The sequence below is a fragment of the Lacerta agilis genome, chromosome 7 (assembly GCF_009819535.1).
Source record: "Lacerta agilis isolate rLacAgi1 chromosome 7, rLacAgi1.pri, whole genome shotgun sequence".
Taxonomy (NCBI): Eukaryota; Metazoa; Chordata; class Lepidosauria; order Squamata; family Lacertidae; genus Lacerta; species Lacerta agilis.
Genome location: NC_046318.1, coordinates 5,110,663 through 5,131,269, shown reverse-complemented (window position 1 = coordinate 5,131,269; position 20,607 = coordinate 5,110,663). Strand labels below are relative to the sequence as shown.

General features: G+C 49.9%; 1 protein-coding gene across 3 annotated transcripts in view; it reads left to right on the top strand.

The window, feature by feature from the left end:
* DIAPH1 (diaphanous related formin 1) overlaps positions 1 to 19,834 on the top strand; it is a 95,459-nt gene extending 75,625 nt beyond the window's left edge. For 2 of the 3 annotated variants that reach the window (XM_033154239.1, XM_033154241.1), the window contains 2 exons: positions 10,771 to 10,857; positions 18,401 to 19,834. In XM_033154239.1, coding sequence (XP_033010130.1) covers positions 10,771 to 10,857; positions 18,401 to 18,582 — 269 coding nt within the window. In that variant the 3' untranslated portion in view covers positions 18,583 to 19,834. Of the gene's footprint in view, positions 1 to 10,770; positions 10,858 to 15,469; positions 15,520 to 18,400 lie in introns of all 3 variants that reach the window. The other variant, XM_033154240.1, reaches the window with a different exon arrangement.
* The last annotated feature ends 773 nt before the right edge of the window (positions 19,835 to 20,607 follow it).

The window sequence follows — 20,607 nt, the reverse complement described above, 5'->3', positions numbered from 1 at the left end:
CAGATGTATAAAGAAGAAGATAAAATAGATGAATGTTTCTCGGCAACAGGTGCTCCGATTAAGCATTGCTGCCCCTAACTGGAGGCAGAGCAGAGCCAACCTGGCCAGAAGCCACCAGTGGTCCTCTCCTCCTGCATGAATTTGCCTAATCCTTTTCTAAAGCCATCCAAGTTGGTGGCCGTCGCTGCTCCCTGTGGCAGGGAGTTCCAGAGGTTAACCGTGTGCTGCGTGAATAAGTGCTTTCTTTTCTCTGCTCTGGTTTCTCTTTCCTGGGGGCTCTTTCCTGGTGTAAATTAATTTGTAGCCTGGGGGGATTACCGCGGCGTGGACTGTCCCTGAGAACCGTAGACTGTCCCCAGGACGGGTGAGGGTGCTGATCCCTTATTTTCAAATCCGAAACTTGACAGCTATGCTCCCACCCCAGTCTTTCTCCACAATGAAGTTGTTAATCTTTAAGATGCTACAAGCCTCTTGTTGTTTTTGCTGCAGTAAACTAACACAGCTACTCCCCTGAAAGCGTAGGGTATTGTAATGGACCCTGGAACTATGGACTGAGCCCACCTTGCTTGACTTGCGTGTCTTGCAATTGAACAGCAATTGTGTGACTTTATGGTACTAATTTACCCCTTTTTAATGCAGCAGTCACATATCTAAATAGATTGCATTTGTTAATTAGAATCCTATCTAGATCTTAGTTTCTAATTGCTTAGAAGGCTTTAATGAAGGCCCTGCGTCAGTTTACAGTTCTGATTCATGCCTCCAATATTAGCACAAGTTTTCCCAAATGCTGGTTCTGATCGCCCAGCCAAGTGACCGTCTGCTAATCTGTGTCTTTCTGTAAGGCTTCCTTGCATACAGACACAATCCTCTCTTAGCTACCCAAAACATTCCTTTGTTAGAACATATGGACTCAATTACTACCCCTGTCTGCTTATTTCCTGTCTCTCGCAATTTCCTGCCAGTTACCCCTGCCTTTGAGCAACTCGAAGTTGTGCTGAGTGACATGGCTTATGGTTCTCCTCACATTCCTTTCCCCTTCCCCCACAATTTTGTCTTGGATTACTGTGGTGAAACAGTGCTGTGAGTAATATATAAGCGGAGAAAACAGCCCTGGCCTAGTGAAAGAAGGATGTGAGGCAGATGGAGGGCCCCCATAGTTCTCACTGAACCATTCCCAATTTGCCTGAATTATTTTGTAAGTTCTATAGTGCCAGCTCTTGATTTCTGTAGATAAGGGACCCCTTTCTCTTCTCCCCCCTATCCACATATTTCACTAAGCTTCAGGAACAAGCAGAGAAACAGCAGTAAGAATTAAGGGGTACCTTCTCCTCCCTTAGGCCAGTGCTCTTTTTCTACTTCTTCCTGAAGCTTAATGAAACACAGAGGTGGGGAGAAGAGAAAGGGGTCCCTTATCTACAGAAATCAAGAGCTGGCACCATGAAACTTGCAGAATAATTCAGTCAGGTTGGGAGTGGTTCAGTGAGAATGAACTGCATGGACCAGTGGCTTGATTTGATTATTATTATTTATTTAAATGTAAGCTAAGCTTTAATAATATTTGGGATGCGGGTGGCACTGTGGTCTAAACCACTGAGCCTAGGGCTTGCTGATCAGAAGGTTGGCGGTTCAAATCGCCGCGACGGGGTGCGCTCCTGTTGCTCAGTCCCAGCTCCTGCCAACCTAGCAGTTCGAAAGCATGTCAAAGTGCAAGTAGATAAATAGGTACCGCTCCAGCGGGAAGGTAAACAGCGTTTCCATGAGCTGCTCTGCTTTCGCCAGAAACGGCTTAGTCATGCTGGCCACATGACCCGGAAGCTGTCTGCGGACAAACGCCGGCTCCCTCGGCCTGTAGAGCGAGATGAGTGCCGCAACCCCGGAGTCATCCGCGACTGGATCTAACGGTCAGGGGTCCTTTTTAAGCTTTAATAATAAAGAAAACTGTAACAAAATAACTTAACGAGAGAAACAGAATACAGCAACATGAGGCAAGTCTGAGGCAAGAAACAGGAGACAGAGCTGACTGGTGGACACATTTCTTTAAGAGGGCATTTTTATATGCATGCCTCTTAGCTGTCAAGGAAATAAACAACTATCTGACTTTTAGAAGACATCTGAAGGCTACCCTGTTTAGGGAAGTTTTTAATATTTTATTTTTTTTATCGTGTTTTTAATAGTCTGTTGTGAGCCACCCCGGAATTGCTGGGGAAACCCAGCCAGATGGGCGGGGTATAAATAATAAATTATTATTATTCTAGCTTAGCAGGTTGAATGTGCCACAGATATAGGTCAGGTGTAGCAGGTTATTTTTGCCAGCAGGTGGCGCTGTGGATAATGGATTCAGGCGGACTGAAAGTACCCAACAGATGTTCTAGTGTGACTTTATAGGTTTATGTTTAGCCAGGAGCTGTTGCCACGGAAACCAAGATTTGCTTGGCGGCCTGTGAATTAGTGGTTAACGCTTTCGGCACCAGGCTGGCTGTGGATGGGAGTGGGGGATGACAACAGTGGAATTAAATGAATTAGAAACATTTGTGCTAATGTAATCTTTGGGCTCTCTTTTTTTTCAGCAGACATATTTGCAGAGCCTTTGTTTCCCAAGGATGTTAGAGGGGCCAGTTCCCCGAATCCAGAGACAGCACCAAATCTGGCTTCATGAGTTTTCATTCATAAAACTTTAAAGGCTGCAAGAGTTTTTGCTTATGCCACGTTTCCTTTCACCCCTCACAATGTCTGTAGAAGGTGTTGCTTGTTTCCATTCTTCCTGGCAGAAGGGATACCAAGCAAAGGCACAGCCCCCCAGTTCTTTTTCCTGCACCTCCTTTGGGCTGCTTTAGTGAGGTTCTCCCCCAGAGAGGCTGAGCTGCTCATCTGGCAGTGCACAGCTTCTGCCAAAGGAACAGTGCAGGGGGTCTCCCTTGGCACATGGTTTTTGGGCCCGGAGCATCCTTGTTGCTAGGGGAAGGCGATCAGTGGAGACAGGCCAGCTAATCTCTTTAGTAGCCAGAGAACTGCTGAGAGCGAAAAGGAGATTAATGGGGGATGGATGGCACAAAAGCCCTGGGGGTGCTAATCACAGCAAGGCAGCAGAATAGCCCAGTAGCTGGGCCCATTAAAATATCTTTTAAAAAATAAAATAAAATAAAAGCTGCTGGGAGCCTGCCAGGAAGCCCCCCACCACCACTGCAACATGTGTGGGGGGGGGAGCTTCCTTTCAGAGGGATCCCTCCCAAGCCTGTATTTAGGGATGGATGGACTGATCAATCTGTTATTTTAATGCATTTTGCTTTGCTTTTCTTTTATCGCAAACCATGTGCTGTTTTAGTGTGTGTGTGAATTAGGTCAGTTTCCTTTAAAATGGTGGCCAGAGAAAAGGCCTCCTCCATCCCTGCTTGCCTTGCTATTGTGGCGGCACGGGAGGCCTGAGCCATTCCTCGGCCTTGTAATGGAATCAGGGGGGTACCCAGGATCAAAACTGGGGGGGGGGAAGCAATGGTCGTTCAGGTTGTGACATTTCAGCACGGAAAAGGTGGGGGCGGGGCGGAGGAGAGGTCCGACTCTGAGTCTCTGCCTGCCGGGCAGCCGGAGGGCGTGGTGCGGCCGGCCATCTCGTGCTTCGGTGCTCCGCCAGGTAGTTGAAGGGCGCGGCTGGCCAGTTCACGCTCCCGCGCTTCGCCCGGCAGCTGGAGGGCGCGGTACGGCCGGGAGGGAGGGCGCTGCTGGCGGGGCTGGAGGGTGGAGGCGCTCTCCACGGCAAGGTGCGCGCCGCTGAGATGCCCTCCAGGCCGTGGCGCCGATCATTTTTGCTTTGGGGGGGCAGCTTGCTTCTAGGGTACCCTGGGTACGCCCATGCTATAATATACCTTCCCTCAAACGTTCCCAGAATATGCCCTCCCTCCCTTAATCCCTCCCTCAATATGCCCCCTCCACCACTGGAACGTTCCTGGAATATGCCCTCCCTACCTCAAACTTTCCCAGAATATGCCCCCTCCCTTCCTTAATCCCTCCCTCACTATGCCCCCTCCGCCTTCAAACGTTCCCAGAATATGCTCCCTCCCTTAATCCCTCCCTGAATATGCCCCCTCCGCCACTGGAACGTTCCTGGAATATGCCCTCCCTCCCTCAAACTTTCCCAGAATATGCCCCCTCCTTCCCTTAATCCCTCCCTCAATATGCCCCCTCCGCCCTCAAACGTTCCCAGAATAAGCCCCCTCCCTCCCTTAATCCCTCCCTGAATATGCCCCCTCCGCCACTGGAACGTTCCTGGAATATGCCCTCCCTCCCTCAAACTTTCCCAGAATATGGCCCCTCCCTTCCTTAATCCCTCCCTCAATATGCCCCCTCCGCCTTCAAACGTTCCCAGAATATGCTCCCTCCCTTAATCCCTCCCTGAATATGCCCCCTCCGCCACTGGAACGTTCCTGGAATATGCCCTCCCTCCCTCAAACGTTCCCAGAATAAGCCCCCTCCCTCCCTTAATCCCTCCCTCAATATGCCCCCTCCACCACTGGAACGTTCCTGGAATATGCCCTCCCTCCCTCAAACTTTCCCAGAATATGCCCCCTCCCTCCCTTAATCCCTCCCTCAATATGGCCCCTCCACCCTCAAACGTTCCCAGAATATGCCCGTCCCTCCCTTAATCCCTCCCCCAATATGGCCCCTCCCTCCCTCAAACGTTCCCAGAATATGCCCCCTCCCTCCCTTAATCCCTCCCTCAATATGGCCCCTCCGCCCTCAAACGTTCCCAGAATATGCCCGTCCCTCCCTTAATCCCTCCCCCAATATGGCCCCTCCCTCCCTCAAACGTTCCCAGAATATGCCCCCTCCCTCCCTTAATCCCTCCCTCAATATGGCCCCTCCGCCCTCAAACGTTCCCAGAATATGCCCCCTCCCTCCCTTAATCCCTCCCTCAATATGCCCCCTCCGCCCTCAAAGGTTCCCAGAATATGCTCCCTCCCTCCCTTAATCCCTCCCTCAATATGGCCCCTCCACCCTCAAACGTTCCCAGAATATGCCCGTCCCTCCCTTAATCCCTCCCTCAATATGGCCCCTCCCTCCCTCAAACGTTCCCAGAATATGCCCCCTCCCTCCCTTAATCCCTCCCTCAATATGCTCCCTCCGCCCTCAAACGTTCCCAGAATATGCCCGTCCCTCCCTTAATCCCTCCCCCAATATGGCCCCTCCCTCCCTCAAACGTTCCCAGAATATGCCCCCTCCCTCCCTTAATCCCTCCCTCAATATGGCCCCTCCGCCCTCAAACGTTCCCAGAATATGCCCGTCCCTCCCTTAATCCCTCCCTCAATATGGCCCCTCCCTCCCTCAAACGTTCCCAGAATATGCCCCTCCCTCCCTCTATGCCCCCTCCGCCACTGAAACGTTCCTGGAATATGCCCTCCCTCCCTCAAACGTTGCCAGAATATGCCCCCTCCCTCCCTTAATCCCTCCCTCAATATGCCCCCTCCACCACTGGAACGTTCCTGGAATATGCCCTCCCTCCCTTAATCCCTCCCTCTATGCCCCCTCCGCCACTGAAACGTTCCTGGAATATGCCCCCTCCGCCCTCAAACGTTCCCAGAATATGACCCCTCCCTCCCTTAATCCCTCCCTCAATATGGCCCCTCCCTCGCTCAAACGTTCCCAGAATATGCTCCCTCCCTCCCTTAATCCCTCCCTCAATATGCCCCCTCCGCCCTCAAACGTTCCCAGAATATGCCCCCTCCCTCCCTTAATCCCTCCCTCAATATGCCCCCTCCGCCCTCAAACGTTCCCAGAATATGCCCCCTCCCTCCCGTAATCCCTCCCTCAATATGGCCCCTCCGCCCTCAAACGTTCCCAGAATATGCTCCCTCCCTTAATCCCTCCCTGAATATGCCCCCTCCGCCACTGGAACGTTCCTGGAATATGCCCTCCCTCCCTCAAACTTTCCCAGAATATGCCCCCTCCCTTCCTTAATCCCTCCCTCAATATGCCCCCTCCGCCTTCAAACGTTCCCAGAATAAGCCCCCTCCCTCCCTTAATCCCTCCCTCAATATGCCCCCTCCACCACTGGAACGTTCCTGGAATATGCCCTCCCTCCCTTAATCCCTCCCCCAATATGGCCCCTCCCTCCCTCAAACGTTCCCAGAATATGCCCCCTCCCTCCCTTAATCCCTCCCTCAATATGCCCCCTCCGCCCTCAAACGTTCCCAGAATATGCCCCCTCCCTCCCTTAATCCCTCCCTCAATATGCCCCCTCCGCCCTCAAAGGTTCCCAGAATATGCTCCCTCCCTCCCTTAATCCCTCCCTCAATATGGCCCCTCCACCCTCAAACGTTCCCAGAATATGCCCGTCCCTCCCTTAATCCCTCCCTCAATATGGCCCCTCCCTCCCTCAAACGTTCCCAGAATATGCCCCCTCCCTCCCTTAATCCCTCCCTCAATATGCCCCCTCCGCCCTCAAACGTTCCCAGAATATGCCCGTCCCTCCCTTAATCCCTCCCTCAATATGGCCCCTCCGCCCTCAAACGTTCCCAGAATATGCCCGTCCCTCCCTTAATCCCTCTCCCAATATGGCCCCTCCCTCCCTCAAACGTTCCCAGAATATGCCCCCTCCCTCCCTTAATCCCTCCCTCAATATGGCCCCTCCGCCCTCAAACGTTCCCAGAATATGCCCGTCCCTCCCTTAATCCCTCCCTCAATATGGCCCCTCCCTCCCTCAAACGTTCCCAGAATATGCCCCTCCCTCCCTCTATGCCCCCTCCGCCACTGAAACGTTCCTGGAATATGCCCTCCCTCCCTCAAACGTTGCCAGAATATGCCCCCTCCCTCCCTTAATCCCTCCCTCAATATGCCCCCTCCGCCCTCAAACGTTCCCAGAATATGTCCCCCTCCCTCCCTTAATCCCTCCCTCAATATGCCCCCTCCGCCCTCAAACGTTCCCAGAATATGCCCCCTCCCTCCCGTAATCCCTCCCTCAATATGGCCCCTCCGCCCTCAAACGTTCCCAGAATATGCCCCCTCCCTCCCTTAATCCCTCCCTCAATATGGCCCCTCCGCCCTCAAACGTTCCCAGAATATGCCCGTCCCTCCCTTAATCCCTCCCTCAATATGGCCCCTCCGCCCTCAAACGTTCCCAGAATATGCCCGTCCCTCCCTTAATCCCTCTCCCAATATGGCCCCTCCCTCCCTCAAACGTTCCCAGAATATGCCCCCTCCCTCCCTTAATCCCTCCCTCAATATGGCCCCTCCGCCCTCAAACGTTCCCAGAATATGCCCGTCCCTCCCTTAATCCCTCCCTCAATATGGCCCCTCCCTCCCTCAAACGTTCCCAGAATATTCCCCTCCCTCCCTCTATGCCCCCTCCGCCACTGAAACGTTCCTGGAATATGCCCTCCCTCCCTCAAACGTTGCCAGAATATGCCCCCTCCCTCCCTTAATCCCTCCCTCAATATGCCCCCTCCACCACTGGAACGTTCCTGGAATATGCCCTCCCTCCCTTAATCCCTCCCTCTATGCCCCCTCCGCCACTGAAACGTTCCTGGAATATGCCCCCTCCGCCCTCAAACGTTCCCAGAATATGACCCCTCCCTCCCTTAATCCCTCCCTCAATATGGCCCCTCCCTCGCTCAAACGTTCCCAGAATATGCTCCCTCCCTCCCTTAATCCCTCCCTCAATATGCCCCCTCCGCCCTCAAACGTTCCCAGAATATGCCCCCTCCCTCCCTTAATCCCTCCCTCAATATGCCCCCTCCCTCCCTCAAACGTTCCCAGAATATGCCCCCTCCCTCCCTTAATCCCTCCCCCAATATGGCCCCTCCCTCCCTTAAACGTTCCCAGAATATGCCCCCTCCCTCCCTTAATCCCTCCCTCAATATGGCCCCTCCGCCCTCAAACGTTCCCAGAATATGCCCCCTCCCTCCCTTAATCCCTCCCTCGATATGGCCCCTCCGCCCTCAAACGTTCCCAGAATATGCCCCCTCCCTCCCTTAATCCCTCCCTCAATATGCCCCCTCCCTCCCTCAAACGTTCCCAGAATATGCCCCTCCCTCCCTTAATCCCTCCCTCAATATGGCCCCTCCCTCCCTCAAACATTCCCAGAATATTCCACCTCCCTCCCTTAATCCCTCCCTCAATATGCCCCCTCCGCCCTCAAACGTTCCCAGAATATGCCCCCTCCCTCCCTTAATCCCTCCCTCAATATGCCCCCTCCGCCCTCAAACGTTCCCAGAATATGTCCCCCTCCCTCCCTTAATCCCTCCCTCAATATGCCCCCTCCGCCCTCAAACGTTCCCAGAATATGCCCCCTACCTCCCTTAATCCCTCCCTCAACATGCCCCCTCCGCCCTCAAAGGTTCCCAGAATATGCCCCCTCCCTCCCTTAATCCCTCCCTCAATATGGCCCCTCCGCCCTCAAACGTTCCCAGAATATGCCCCTCCCTCCCTTAATCCCTCCCTCAATATGGCCCCTCCCTCCCTCAAACATTCCCAGAATATTCCACCTCCCTCCCTTAATCCCTCCCTCAATATGCCCCCTCCGCCCTCAAAGGTTCCCAGAATATGCCCCCTCCCTCCCTTAATCCCTCCCTCAATATGGCCCCTCCCTCCCTCAAACGTTCCCAGAATATGCCCCCTCCCTCCCTTAATCCCTCCCTCAATATGGCCCCTCCCTCCCTCAAACGTTCCCAGAATATGCCCCCTCCCTCCCTTAATCCCTCCCTCAATATGCCCCCTCCGCCCTCAAAGGTTCCCAGAATATGCCCCCTCCCTCCCTTAATCCCTCCCTCAATATGGCCCCTCCCTCCCTCAAACGTTCCCAGAATATGCCCCCTCCCTCCCTTAATCCCTCCCTCAATATGCCCCCTCCGCCCTCAAAGGTTCCCAGAATATGCCCCCTCCCTCCCTTAATCTCTCCCTCAATATGCCCCCTCCGCCCTCAAAGGTTCCCAGAATATGCCCCCTCCCTCCCTTAATCCCTCCCTCAATATGGCCCCTCCCTCCCTCAAACGTTCCCAGAATATTCCACCTCCCTCCCTTAATCCCTCCCTCAATATGCCCCCTCCGCCCTCAAAGGTTCCCAGAATATGCCCCCTCCCTCCCTTAATCCCTCCCTCAATATGGCCCCTCCCTCCCTCAAACGTTCCCAGAATATTCCACCTCCCTCCCTTAATCCCTCCCTCAATATGCCCCCTCCGCCCTCAAAGGTTCCCAGAATATGCCCCCTCCCTCCCTTAATCCCTCCCTCAATATGCCCCCTCCGCCCTCAAAGGTTCCCAGAATATGCCCCCTCCCTCCCTTAATCCCTCCCTCAATATGGCCCCTCCCTCCCTCAAACGTTCCCAGAATATGCCCCTCCCTCCCTTAATCCCTCCCTCAATATGGCCCCTCCCTCCCTCAAACGTTCCCAGAATATGCTCCCTCCCTCCCTTAATCCCTCCCTCAATATGCCCCCTCCGCCACTGGAACGTTCCTGGAATATGCCCTCCCTCCGTCAAACGTTCCCAGAATATGCTCCCGCCCTCCCTTAATCCCTCCCTGAATATGCCCCCTCCGGCCGGCCAGCTTGCGCTCCCGCACTCCGCCGGGCAGCCGGAGGGCGCAGTGCGGCTGGCCATTACGCGCTTCCGTGCTCCGCCGGAGGGCGCAGCGCAGCCAGCCAGCTCGCGCTCCCGCGCTCCGCCGGGTAGCCGGAGGGCGCTGCCGGCGTGGTTGGAGGGTGAAGGTGCTCTCCACAGCGGGGTGGGCGCGGCTGAGGCACCCTCCAGGCCCTGGCGCCTTGCGCCAGTCGGCTCTATGGCTGAGACGGGCCTGGAGCCAGCGATCTGGTCCCAACCTGGGCTGCAGCTCCTCTTGCCCGGCGACGGACGCTGATCATTTTTGCTTCTGGGGGGGGGCATCTACCCCCCCCCCCCGCTCCCCTGGGTACGCCCATGAATGGAATAGCTGGAATGAAGCGAGGAGAGCTGTGATGGGGGGGGGGGTCATCTCAGTTTTTGTGCTGATAAAGAAGGAATTTATTTCCTCTTATTAGTAGAATAGAAAGCATGATTGCTGAGGGCCAAACCAACCGTGCTTGCCAATTCAGTTAAGAAGCTGGGGTGGGGGGAAAGGACTAAAGGAAAACCTGCCCCTTCCTTCTCAGAGTTTGCAGCTTTGATATATTTTCTTCCTGCATTCTCACTTTGATTATCAGAAGTGAGTTTGGAGAAGATTTATTAAAGCAGTGAGGTAAGACAGGGAAGGAGTGGGTTTCTCTCATCTCCCCCCCCCCCACCTTTTAACATAAAAGTTAACATTAACAAACCGGCAGGTATGGTTCTGAATCTAATGTACAGCACAACTGTTTTTGGGATTGTAGCTCTACATAGTGTGAGTGCCTAGTTTAATATTTCCCCATGTTATAAAAAGAACTTACTCCCTATGTCAGTTTGAAAACACTTTGAGAAGCATTTTAGTGTGGCTTTCTCCTTGACATGTCCATTTCCCACATGTATAAAGTTCTTTTTGTTTGTTTGTTTGTTTACAAGGGAGTGCATTCAAATATAAATTCCATTCTCTCCCCAATACCTGTACCCTGAGCCACAAAATATTTCACTGTGCACTATTTCTGAGCATTTGATGGGAGCCTGGTGGATGATCTTCCCATGCGCTCTTTGTAGGGGTGTCTTGGGAAGCGGTATTCACCTGATACACACTGTGGGAGGGCTTGGTAGATGGTGTCGTCTTTTGCATCTGTTAGAATGTGAAAGCAATGTGGGTCACCTTTTATTTTTATTTTATTTTTTTTGCACTTTGCAGAGGGCGATGAAACAGGCGTTATGGACAGTCTAATGGAGGCCTTGCAGTCAGGAGCAGCCTTCCGTAGGAAAAGAGGACCACGCCAAGGTATGTTCTGTTTGGCCCAGAATTCTGATCCTCTTGTTGGTCAAACCTGAGTTGTATGGAAGAAAGATGAAACTTCAGTCATGCCTAGAAGGAGTTTAACTCACCAAGCACACGTTTGTGGTATGATGGCAGCTCACAGTTTTCTGTCTTTGCCATTCTGCTGACAATGTAAGAGCCAATTTGATTAAAAAATTAGTGTTAGTCTTCAATCCGGCAGCTAAAAAAATCCTTTGCTTATCTTTGAAGTTCAGTGAGTGAACTTGGGCCAATGTTCAGTATTGGTTGTTGGTTTGTATTTATTGACAACCTTATGAAGCATTTTGTAGCAGGTGCAATTGAGACCAGCTTCTTCAGAGTGGGTATTTGAGATTCGGGAAAAGACTAGACTTCTCTAACTCACCCATCAAACTTGATGGGTTTCACAGCTCTTGAATGCGTACCTGTGGCAATGATTTGGTGGTTAATCTGCTTATAGATGCCTTTATGCCTGAAGTGGTAAGATGTTCTATGAAAATAACGTTTGGGAGAGTATTGGCAAAAGGATGCTTGCTTTGTTTCCATCCCAGGACTGTTGGTTTGTCTTGAATTCCTTTTCCCTGCCTGACTGTTGCTTCCTCTTAGTAGCCAGATGGTCTATAAGCCAAAGGTACATCTTGCAGCTTCCTGGATTCTATAAGCCCTGCGAAAAATCTGGAGCACTTTTAGCTGGTTTACCCTTTGGAGGAAAGGACATGTAACATGGGGCAATGTGTTGAAGAGCTCTTATTCAGCATCACAAGTTCAGTGAGCAACTCAAGTTGACTAAAATGTGCAGTAATTACAAGATGAAATCAATAGTCCCAACACTATTTAACCTTTACGCACTCCCTGGATCTTGTGGTGCAATTTGGCATTCAGGGTACAGACAATTTAAAAAGAAAGTTTGGATGACTTCACCACTTTTTCCTTTTAAGTCTCTCTCGTTACTACAAGAAGCCTCTGGGAGAGCGCATGTCCAGAAGGGCTGATTTTCACATGATTTCTGACAAGAAAAACCACAATATGCTGATTCAGACAAAGCTGCTTGGTGCAGTATTATATTTAATGCCCCATTAATATACAAGATAACAAGATTGTCCATGCTTTTTCTGTAAAATGAAAGGTCTTCCTTCATGATAAATAACTTTATGTGTCTGTGTGTGTATGTGTAGACATTTTAAAGATAATTTATTTACAGGAAAAAATAAGTAATGTGTGTAACAGCCACGACAAAAAGTGTCCTTTCACTGATACTTTCTATGTACACACACACACACACACACACACACACGAATATACATACCGGTATGTCTTTCCACTAACTGATCATTGGAATCAGTTACAGGTGGGTAGCCGTGCTGGTCTGCCATAGTCATTGGAATGTTATATTTAATTTAATAATATGAAGTAAGAATTTGATAATATGCAGGTCTTTAGAAATTGATCAGTTTTAAGTGCTAAGTAATTTTGTTAAATATATTAAAGCATATTAGTTTCAAATTCTTATGGCATTCTGAGGTTAGAAATGGTTATGTATTTGAATAGTAATTTTCTGAAGAAGGAGACATTGCAAAACCCTATGAGTTAGGCACTAAATAGAAATAGTTACGCATCAGTCATTCCTCAGTTTCACTTTGATGCAGCCAAAACTCACCTGAGGAGTTGTAGATAAGTTGCAGAAAGTCAGTCAAAGCAACCCAGAGCAGGTATTCCTAAGGCAGAGAAACGTTGAATGAGCTGGTCTTTTGAATAGGTAGGTCAGAGTTTGGCCTCTTTCACATGCCACAGTCAGCCAAAGTAGCCATCTGTATTCAAGGTTTATCCTGTAGTTAGAAACTGTGGTTGCAGCTGGGGAACCTTCACAATGATCCCTGGTTTGGACAACATGCCAGGTCAAACCTTGGTTTAGCTGCCGGCCTGTGCTGAGCCTGGGGAGGAGCAAAGCTGCCACAGTCTCCTTCTTGGAATAGTAGCAGCTGCAATAAGCCTGCCACAGTCACTTTATTAGAGTGTTTTAAGGGCTTCTGAGGGTTAGGGTTGGACTCAAGTCGCTCTGTACTTTTTTCAGCAGTGTTGAGGAGAGAGCTAAATCAGCAGGCATGGCCTGATCTGTCAGCTGCAACCAACCTTTAAGAGGGGCCCAAATGTTGATCAGAGCAAGGGTTGAAGAGCCAAGCAGTACTGGTTCAATTCTTAGAATATACCATTTATTTAAAAAGCTTAAATTTGGGTTTGTGTGATGTCTGAATGGAGCCACTGTTCATTCACTGCTGAGTATTCCTTGAAATTCCAGCCAGTTTCTGTGTTGCTCCATTCTGCAGATGTGCCACATATTTCTATCTATACCTATAATAAAAATGGAGAAGTGTCCTCATGCTACAGGTGGCACTGCAGAATACAGTGTGATGGCTTACCCAGGTGAGCCATGGAGGGACAACCGGAACATGCTGCCCTCCAACCCTGTGCACACATTGGCCCTGCTCCGCTGGCTCCTCTTAACTGCCAGTCCTGGGGCCCTTGCCACAAAGATATAGATGGCCAGTCTGGAAACTCCAGCGGGTGCAGAATGCCGCAACGAGGCTCCTCACGGGGTCTTTGCCGCAGGACCACATTCATCCAGTGCTTTACCAGCTGCACTGGCTCCCGGTGGAGTACAGGGTCAAGTTTAAGGTGCTGGTTTTGACCTTTAAAGCCCTATACCCTCATACCTAAGGGACCGCCTCTCCTGGTATGTCCCGGGTAGGACCTTAAGGTCCTCAAATAATAATTTGTTGGAGGTCCCGAGCCACAAGGATGCTAGGTTGGCTTCAACTAGGGCCAGGGCCTTCTCAGTACTGGCCCCGACTTGGTGGAACAGTCTGGCACAAGAGACCAGGGCCCTGCGGGATTTGGCATCTTTCCGCAGGGCCTGCAAGACGGAGCTGTTCCACCTGGCCTTTGGGTTGATTTCAGTTTAACCCTGATGTTTCGTTCTTTTGGTGTGATTGGTGGGCTACTTAAAAATGAGGCTGCAGTTTAGATTTAATTTTAAATTGTATTTTAATGTGTATTTTAATGAACTGTTTTATGTTTTTGTTGTGATTTTATTGGTGTTAGCCACCCTGAGCCCGGTTTGGCGGGGAAGGGCGGGGTATAAATAAGAAATTTTTTATTATTATTATTATTATTATTATTATTATCATCATCATCATCATCATCATCATCATCATTATTTTCTGCTTCAGCCCAGTGGTGAGACTTGATTTCCAGGTTCGTGTATGCTCAGAGCTATGAAATTAACGGGAGCCAGCTAAATAAGGTAGAGCAGAGATGTACTGCCAATTTCTCCAAAGGGTTTTGCTACTCTTTCACTGGAATCGTCTACTGCTAACAGTATGTGCCCTCAAAGAGAAATTGAGGCAGCCCCCTCCTCATAAAGACCTGGGGGCAGAGAGGGATGCTACATCCTATCACTGCCACAGAGTAACTGCTTGTCGACACAATTGGCTCTGATCTTTGACTTTGCTTTTGCTGACGAGCAGCTGTCGCTATTCAGTGGCCCTGGCATATTCACGCTAGGATGTGAAGGAATGAAACAGCGAATAGCCCTTTGTGGGCTCCGCTGAATAGCTTAAGTAGTTATTGTGGGATAAGTCAGCAGGGATATTGTTCCTGCTAGTTTATTAAGAAAGGCCTGCCAGTTGCTGCCGTCTGCAGGGAGGGGAATGCACAATAGCCTTGTGTCTGTCCCCATGCAGCTTGCCCTAGCGATAGTCCTACAGTCATGGTTTCAGCCCGATTCAGACAGGCCTCCTGATTTTGATCACTCATCTTGACTTCCACAGCCTTGACATCACGCCGACCATCTGCTGTTGTGGTGATGGAGTTCGGATAATGAGGTCATTCCACTTCCTTGATCCAGCTCCTTTTGTTTAGTCTCCATCTGAAATAAAAAAAAACCATAACACCAGAAGCTACAGTTTAGTCCATCCACTTGTTTTAGACCTAGTTATTTCTAAGACAGGTGATGAATCTGGGCTGTAATAGCACTTAAGGTTGTAGGTGAGCGCTCCCAAGATGGAATGCTCCATTCAAAGGGGGGGGGGGTCCCGTCACATAGAAATCTGGCATGTTAGGGAGAAGAGCGTTTGTTCATATAAGCCCCTGTGCCCTGCAGTCTGAAGTGGTACAACCTGGGCATTAATTTTTAACCTCTTGAGAACTAAAGCACTATGTAATGGTTCTATGCTGACTTTGTTGCAGGGGGGAAATGACTTTATCACCTGGTTTGTTCACATGCTTTGGCAGTCACTATGGCACAAGCTCATGCTTTTGAATTGCGGGTCTCTGGCTGTCCCCCTGCTCCTCATGTTGATGGAAGAATTAGGGACCGCTCAGCTGTGAAATCCTGAAATGATCAAACGCACGCAGGGCCCTGTCTCTTGCAGTATCTTATGGGTCATAAGCCCAGTGTCAATAGATACAGAGCCCAGGTACTCTGGAATTGTGCAGAGGGGTTTCCTGTTGTTTCTGTTCTCTTGTGGGGAAGGCAGTCACAGCTTTGGAGCATCCTGAACAGGTAACCTGATGGGCGCTTTTTTTTATTTCCTCGCAGCAAACTCTGTCCTGTCCCTTTGTGAGGTGGAGGAACACACACCTGAGCGGGTAACCCATGGGCATGTGGATGTTCTTTCCCCCCCACTCCCCTCCATTTGTGTGTGACGTCCTCGTGTGCTGCAAGCAGGAAGTTTGGAAGAGGAGATGGGCGTTCAGGCAGCCTCCCGTGCTGGGTTCAGCACTCTGCCCAGAACTGATTGCCTTTGGACTTCCGAATGGGTCACCTTGAGTACATGTGACTCACTACAGTTGGTCCCTTTGAAGTGTGGATCCTTCCTCACTTCTGTCTTGGAGGATGGGCCTGCCCTGCCCAGGACAACCTTCCTGGTTCTCCTGGCTCCTTCCGAGGCTGTTTCCTTGCCGTCTTTCTCCTCACCCTCCTCCCTCCTTGCCGGCATGTGCAGTGTTCCCAACTCCAATACTGCAGTGATCCATCATCCAGGCATTGCAACTGGCTGACACCTCTACGTATTCCTTTTTGTCTTTATTGCTTCGTATATTTACAGCCCTGAGCTCTACAAGCTCTACGGCTCACAGGAAACATTTGTCAGGGTTTGCCCTTCAAGGATAGTCCTAGTACAACTTGGTAGGCAGGCACAAGCAGATGACAAGGAGCCATTTTCTTTGCCTTTAGAATTGTCATTCTTCTGCCAGTTGCATGTTCCCTTTGCATGATGTTCAGGTGTTTGCTCCTGATGCGACACCAGAAGTGTGCCCTTTCCGTGTCTGGTGAACTGAACTCTCCACAGAACTGCAGCATCTCAGATCAGCATCCAGAGCTGCCACTTGGTTCTCCCATGGTTGTCTTCGCTTCTGCATTCTTCTTCCCAAACCCTGGAGTTTTCTCTAGACTTCTGTTTGTGATCAGGTTTATGGGCACACTCATGTGGTACAGTGCCGTAATGTAAAAGTGTGTGTATGTTGCACGAGTTATGATATGTGTGTTGAATGTTTGTTTGCCTGTCTTGGCAGGCCAAAAGTGACCCCTCCAGCTTCCCAGATCCTCCTTAACCTTTTCTATGACTGAGCCACAGTCCCTCATGATGCTTAGAGTTTGTGATCTGTATCATCTCCAGTTTTAAGAGTGTCTTCACAGATATTCCTGCTTTGGTATCATAACCCAAACCTGGGGTGCCCGTACCTTTCTTTGCAGCAGGAAGGCAGTGTTGCTTTCTTGTGACTGTAATAGGTTCAGGCATGGGACATTCTCTGTGCATTGTCCTTCTCAGAACTGCAGGTGGAGCAGAGGGAAGAGGGTTTGATTTCATCGACCAAAGCCTCTTAGGGGTCAGCCTGCATGGCAACAGATACCAAAAATCCAGGCAAGAAGAGGCAATTGAAATGTGATGATATGAGGTAGGAGCTATCCATATTTATAGCTTGGAAGACATCCACTTCTCTACACAGTCTGTGCCAAAACATGTGTCTCAGGAGTGTCTCTTCTGAAACAGGCGATTGTGCCCTTTCCTAGAGGTAGCGTGTTCTAGGAGACGGTCCTACCAAGTGGTTTGTGTTGCACAGAACTGTGTGCATACACAAGTGTTTTGTCTCTTCAGAAGACACAGTCATTAGCAGAAAGGCTTCATTTCGGAAAACACTCTTGAGCTGTTTTTCCCAGAGAACCACTTTTGCAGAATCAGTTTGCTGTATCCCTATGTAAACCCTTGTAAATAAAATAGGACAAAATGGTGTCATTCACTACAGCCCTTTCTCCAGTTCACAAAGCCAGAAGCCTAGGTTTTTGTGAAGATTGGGTCAGTTCTTACTCATTTCCCAGGCCAATAATTCCAAAACACCAGAGTGCTTGAATATACATAGTTTTAGCAGTGAGGTACAAGAATGTTTTCAGCTGGCGCTGGAAAGAGTACAGGGAGACACCTGCTTGATCTCCCCTAGGCAGGGAGTTCCCAAGTGCAGGTGCTGCCACACTAAACAATCAGGTTCGTTCAGATGCAGAACAGGCACCTGCAGCCGTGCCATTTCTACCAATGGAAGCGGTCGAGTGGTGATAAACCTTTATATCCAAGTGCAGGCAACCTACTTGGGGAAGGTCTACAGCAGGGGCCCTCAAACTTTTTAAACAAGGGGCCAGTTCACTGTCCCTCAGACACTGCATATTCTCCAGCGACTAATTGTGATCTTCACCCAGCAAGCCCCACATGGACGACGACGAGTTTTGTAACTGGGATTGAGAATGGAGAAAGCCGGAGAAGGAAGGAGAAGAGGGAGGTCGTCTTCCCTGAACTGGACTGGGCTCTGCAGGCGCCTCCTCCTGAGCTCTGCCCTATGGTGTCTGGGCAGAGTTCTTTGCTGCTGCAGCATGCTGCTGCTGGCTGAGATCCGGAGACCCATTAGACAGCAGTGGGTTCTGCAATTGCCAGGCGGGCTGGGTTAAGGACCCTGGCAGGCTGGATGTGGCCAAGGCCCGTAGTTTGAGGACCCCTGGTCTACAGTCTTATTTTTTCAGCCTACAGTTGTTGTCTGTGCCTTCAACAACTACTGTTTAGTGAATTAGCACTGTTAATTAAATAATTATTGCTGACTGGGTATTTCCTGCATTTCATTCCACTCTGACCCCCCTCCCCGCCCCAATACATAAATATCCTTGTAGCTGAGGATAGCAGACATCTGATGGAGCGAGCCGCAGTCCACAACAGCTTGTGCTGTAATAACTTTGTTAATTTTTAAGGTGGTTTTGCTGCAACAGAGTGGAAACAGCTGCCCCTCTGGAAATGCCTGTAATGGTATTATGTTCCCCATATCTTTACTGTTGGGGTTGATTGAAAGGTGGTAAATTTCAGTGCTTCGTGTCTCCTTTTCTTCTGAGCAACACTTACCGAAGTGCAGCAACTTGTTCTTCTGCTTTGGACTTCCTTTGGGAGTTTTAACTTTGTCTCCCTCCCTCCCCTTGTCTCTCTACCCACCTCAGCAAACAGAAAAGTTGGCTGTGCCGTCACTTCATTGCTAGCCTCGGAGTTGACAAAGGAAGATGCTCTGGGTTCAAGCAAGCAAAGCAAGAAGCCGAAGAAGGATAAAGACGGAGAAGCAGAAGCCCCCAATGGAGATACTCCTGATGAAACTTCCACGGAGGGGAACAGCCGCCAGAGCTAGAGCCAGGCTAGGACTAAAGCCTGTGGCAGGAGACAGACACACATGCCAGAGGAATTAAAAAACACTGAGTCACTTTGCAGTCTTTGATTTTACTTTTCACGGGCATGAGACGAGGAGACAAATAATGTAATCACTTCTGCCTTGCCCCCTTCTAGGGCTGTTTTACAACTTCTTTTAAGCCTTTTTATACCATAGTACAGGACATCTCATCTCGAATCTGCCACCTGCCTTTCTCGAAATCAGAACTACAGAGCTTTCTGCTGAGCATGCACCATGGTTTTGAGCAAAGATGAGAGCTGCTGCTGTGTTGGCTCCCACACCTGCAGACAGGGTGGGGAGGAACATGCCATTGGGTAGCAAGGCTAATTCAAAATGGAACCCGCGGGCCCCACACTGCCTTGTCGAGCGTGGGTGACGGGAAGCAAGGTCACAATTTAACGCCCCAGCCTCGTGCTGCCTTCTCAGTGCCAACCTAAGCATCAAATGTTGCTGAGGGATGCAAAAAGGCCTCGAGGGCCATTTGTTGGACCCCGCTGTTCTCTGGGTTCTCTCCCCTCTTGAGATGTCCTGTACTATGGTATCAAAAGGCTTAAAATGTCTCCACAGGCTCTCTGAGACAAGCAGCATCAAACATCTGGCTTAGGGTTGTGGTTGGCCAGTTGGAAAGGGCAGGGCAAGGTCAGAAGAACTGTAGGCCCGCCTCTTCCTCTCTAGCCAGTTCTTCTGACCTCGTCCTGCCCTCTCCCAACTGGCCAACCACAACCCTATGCCAGATGTTTGGTGCTGCTTGTCTTCATACTCGGAGAAGAATGCCTGTAGAGACATTTTAGTGTTTTAGGCATGTAGGCACCAACTGGTGGCTTAACCTGGCCTGGTCCTACAGAAATCTTCCATCTTCCCCCTGTAGGGACAGGTGAACAGAACTGAGTCATCTTGGTGGGTTACTTTTTATGCCTGCAGCAGCACATGGCAAGACTCAATCCTCTCCCCTTGAAATCTAGTCGCCTGAATGGGGGAGTTTGATGCAGAACTGGTACCCATACTCCCACAGCATCACAGTTGCTTGCTGGAGCCTTGGTCACTCTTTCCCAAAGGGGACAGAACTTAGAAGGCTGTGTTTTCTAGGGGTGCTCAGGGAAAAGCCAAGCAATAGGATGCGTCCCAGCATGGAGGGGTAATTTTGTCTGCTGCAGACTGCCAACCTACTTTTTATTGTAGTTTTTGTTTTATTTCATAAGTAAAAAAAAAAAAAGTAATTCACAGTGCTTTAAGTTATATTTCAGAAGTGTAAAAATTATAATTGATAGAATATTTGGTGTTTTTTTCTGGAGAGGGGATATAATAATTATTTTGCTCAAAAGTTTTAATAAAAAAAGTTATTTGCTCCCTGTGTCCCTTTTATTTAATTAGGCAATACAGTGGGCCCATTATATGTCATTATATTTCCAGAACGGGAGCCCAAAATATCCAATATAATTGGATTGATTGATCTGATCACGATGATGAGAAGTCTCCTTTGGGAAGGTCAGTTCAGATACACCCCCTCACATGTTCAGAAAACCGGAGGGAGCCACAGGGAGGCTAGCCTTCCAAACAAAACAGCCAACACCCATGCACATGAAAAGTATTCTGCACCCCAATTCCTGCATGTGTAGCGCTCCACACAGTGGAGACCCTGATTGGTCCAGGATCCCTGCTTGCACAGTGGTGGTTAGGAGTGTGACCACCAGACTCTGCAGCCCTGGCTTCCCCATCAGTGTCTGAGGTGCGCTTGTGTGAACGCCCTTAGGCAGCCCATTTGTTCATCTAAGCAGGTGCCCTATACTCTAGCTGTGCATGCAGACCCTCGTCCATAAAATCCACACCATAGCTATATAATGGAAAACAACAGGAAATTTACAAATAAGCAGTTTGGTTTTAAGGTAGGAGCACTGAATGGAAAATTCAGTGGGAGAAAGGCACCATCTTTAAAAAGTAATATGTGAAGGGCTAAAGTGGGGCCATCTTGGAAAAATCTGTTGCCCA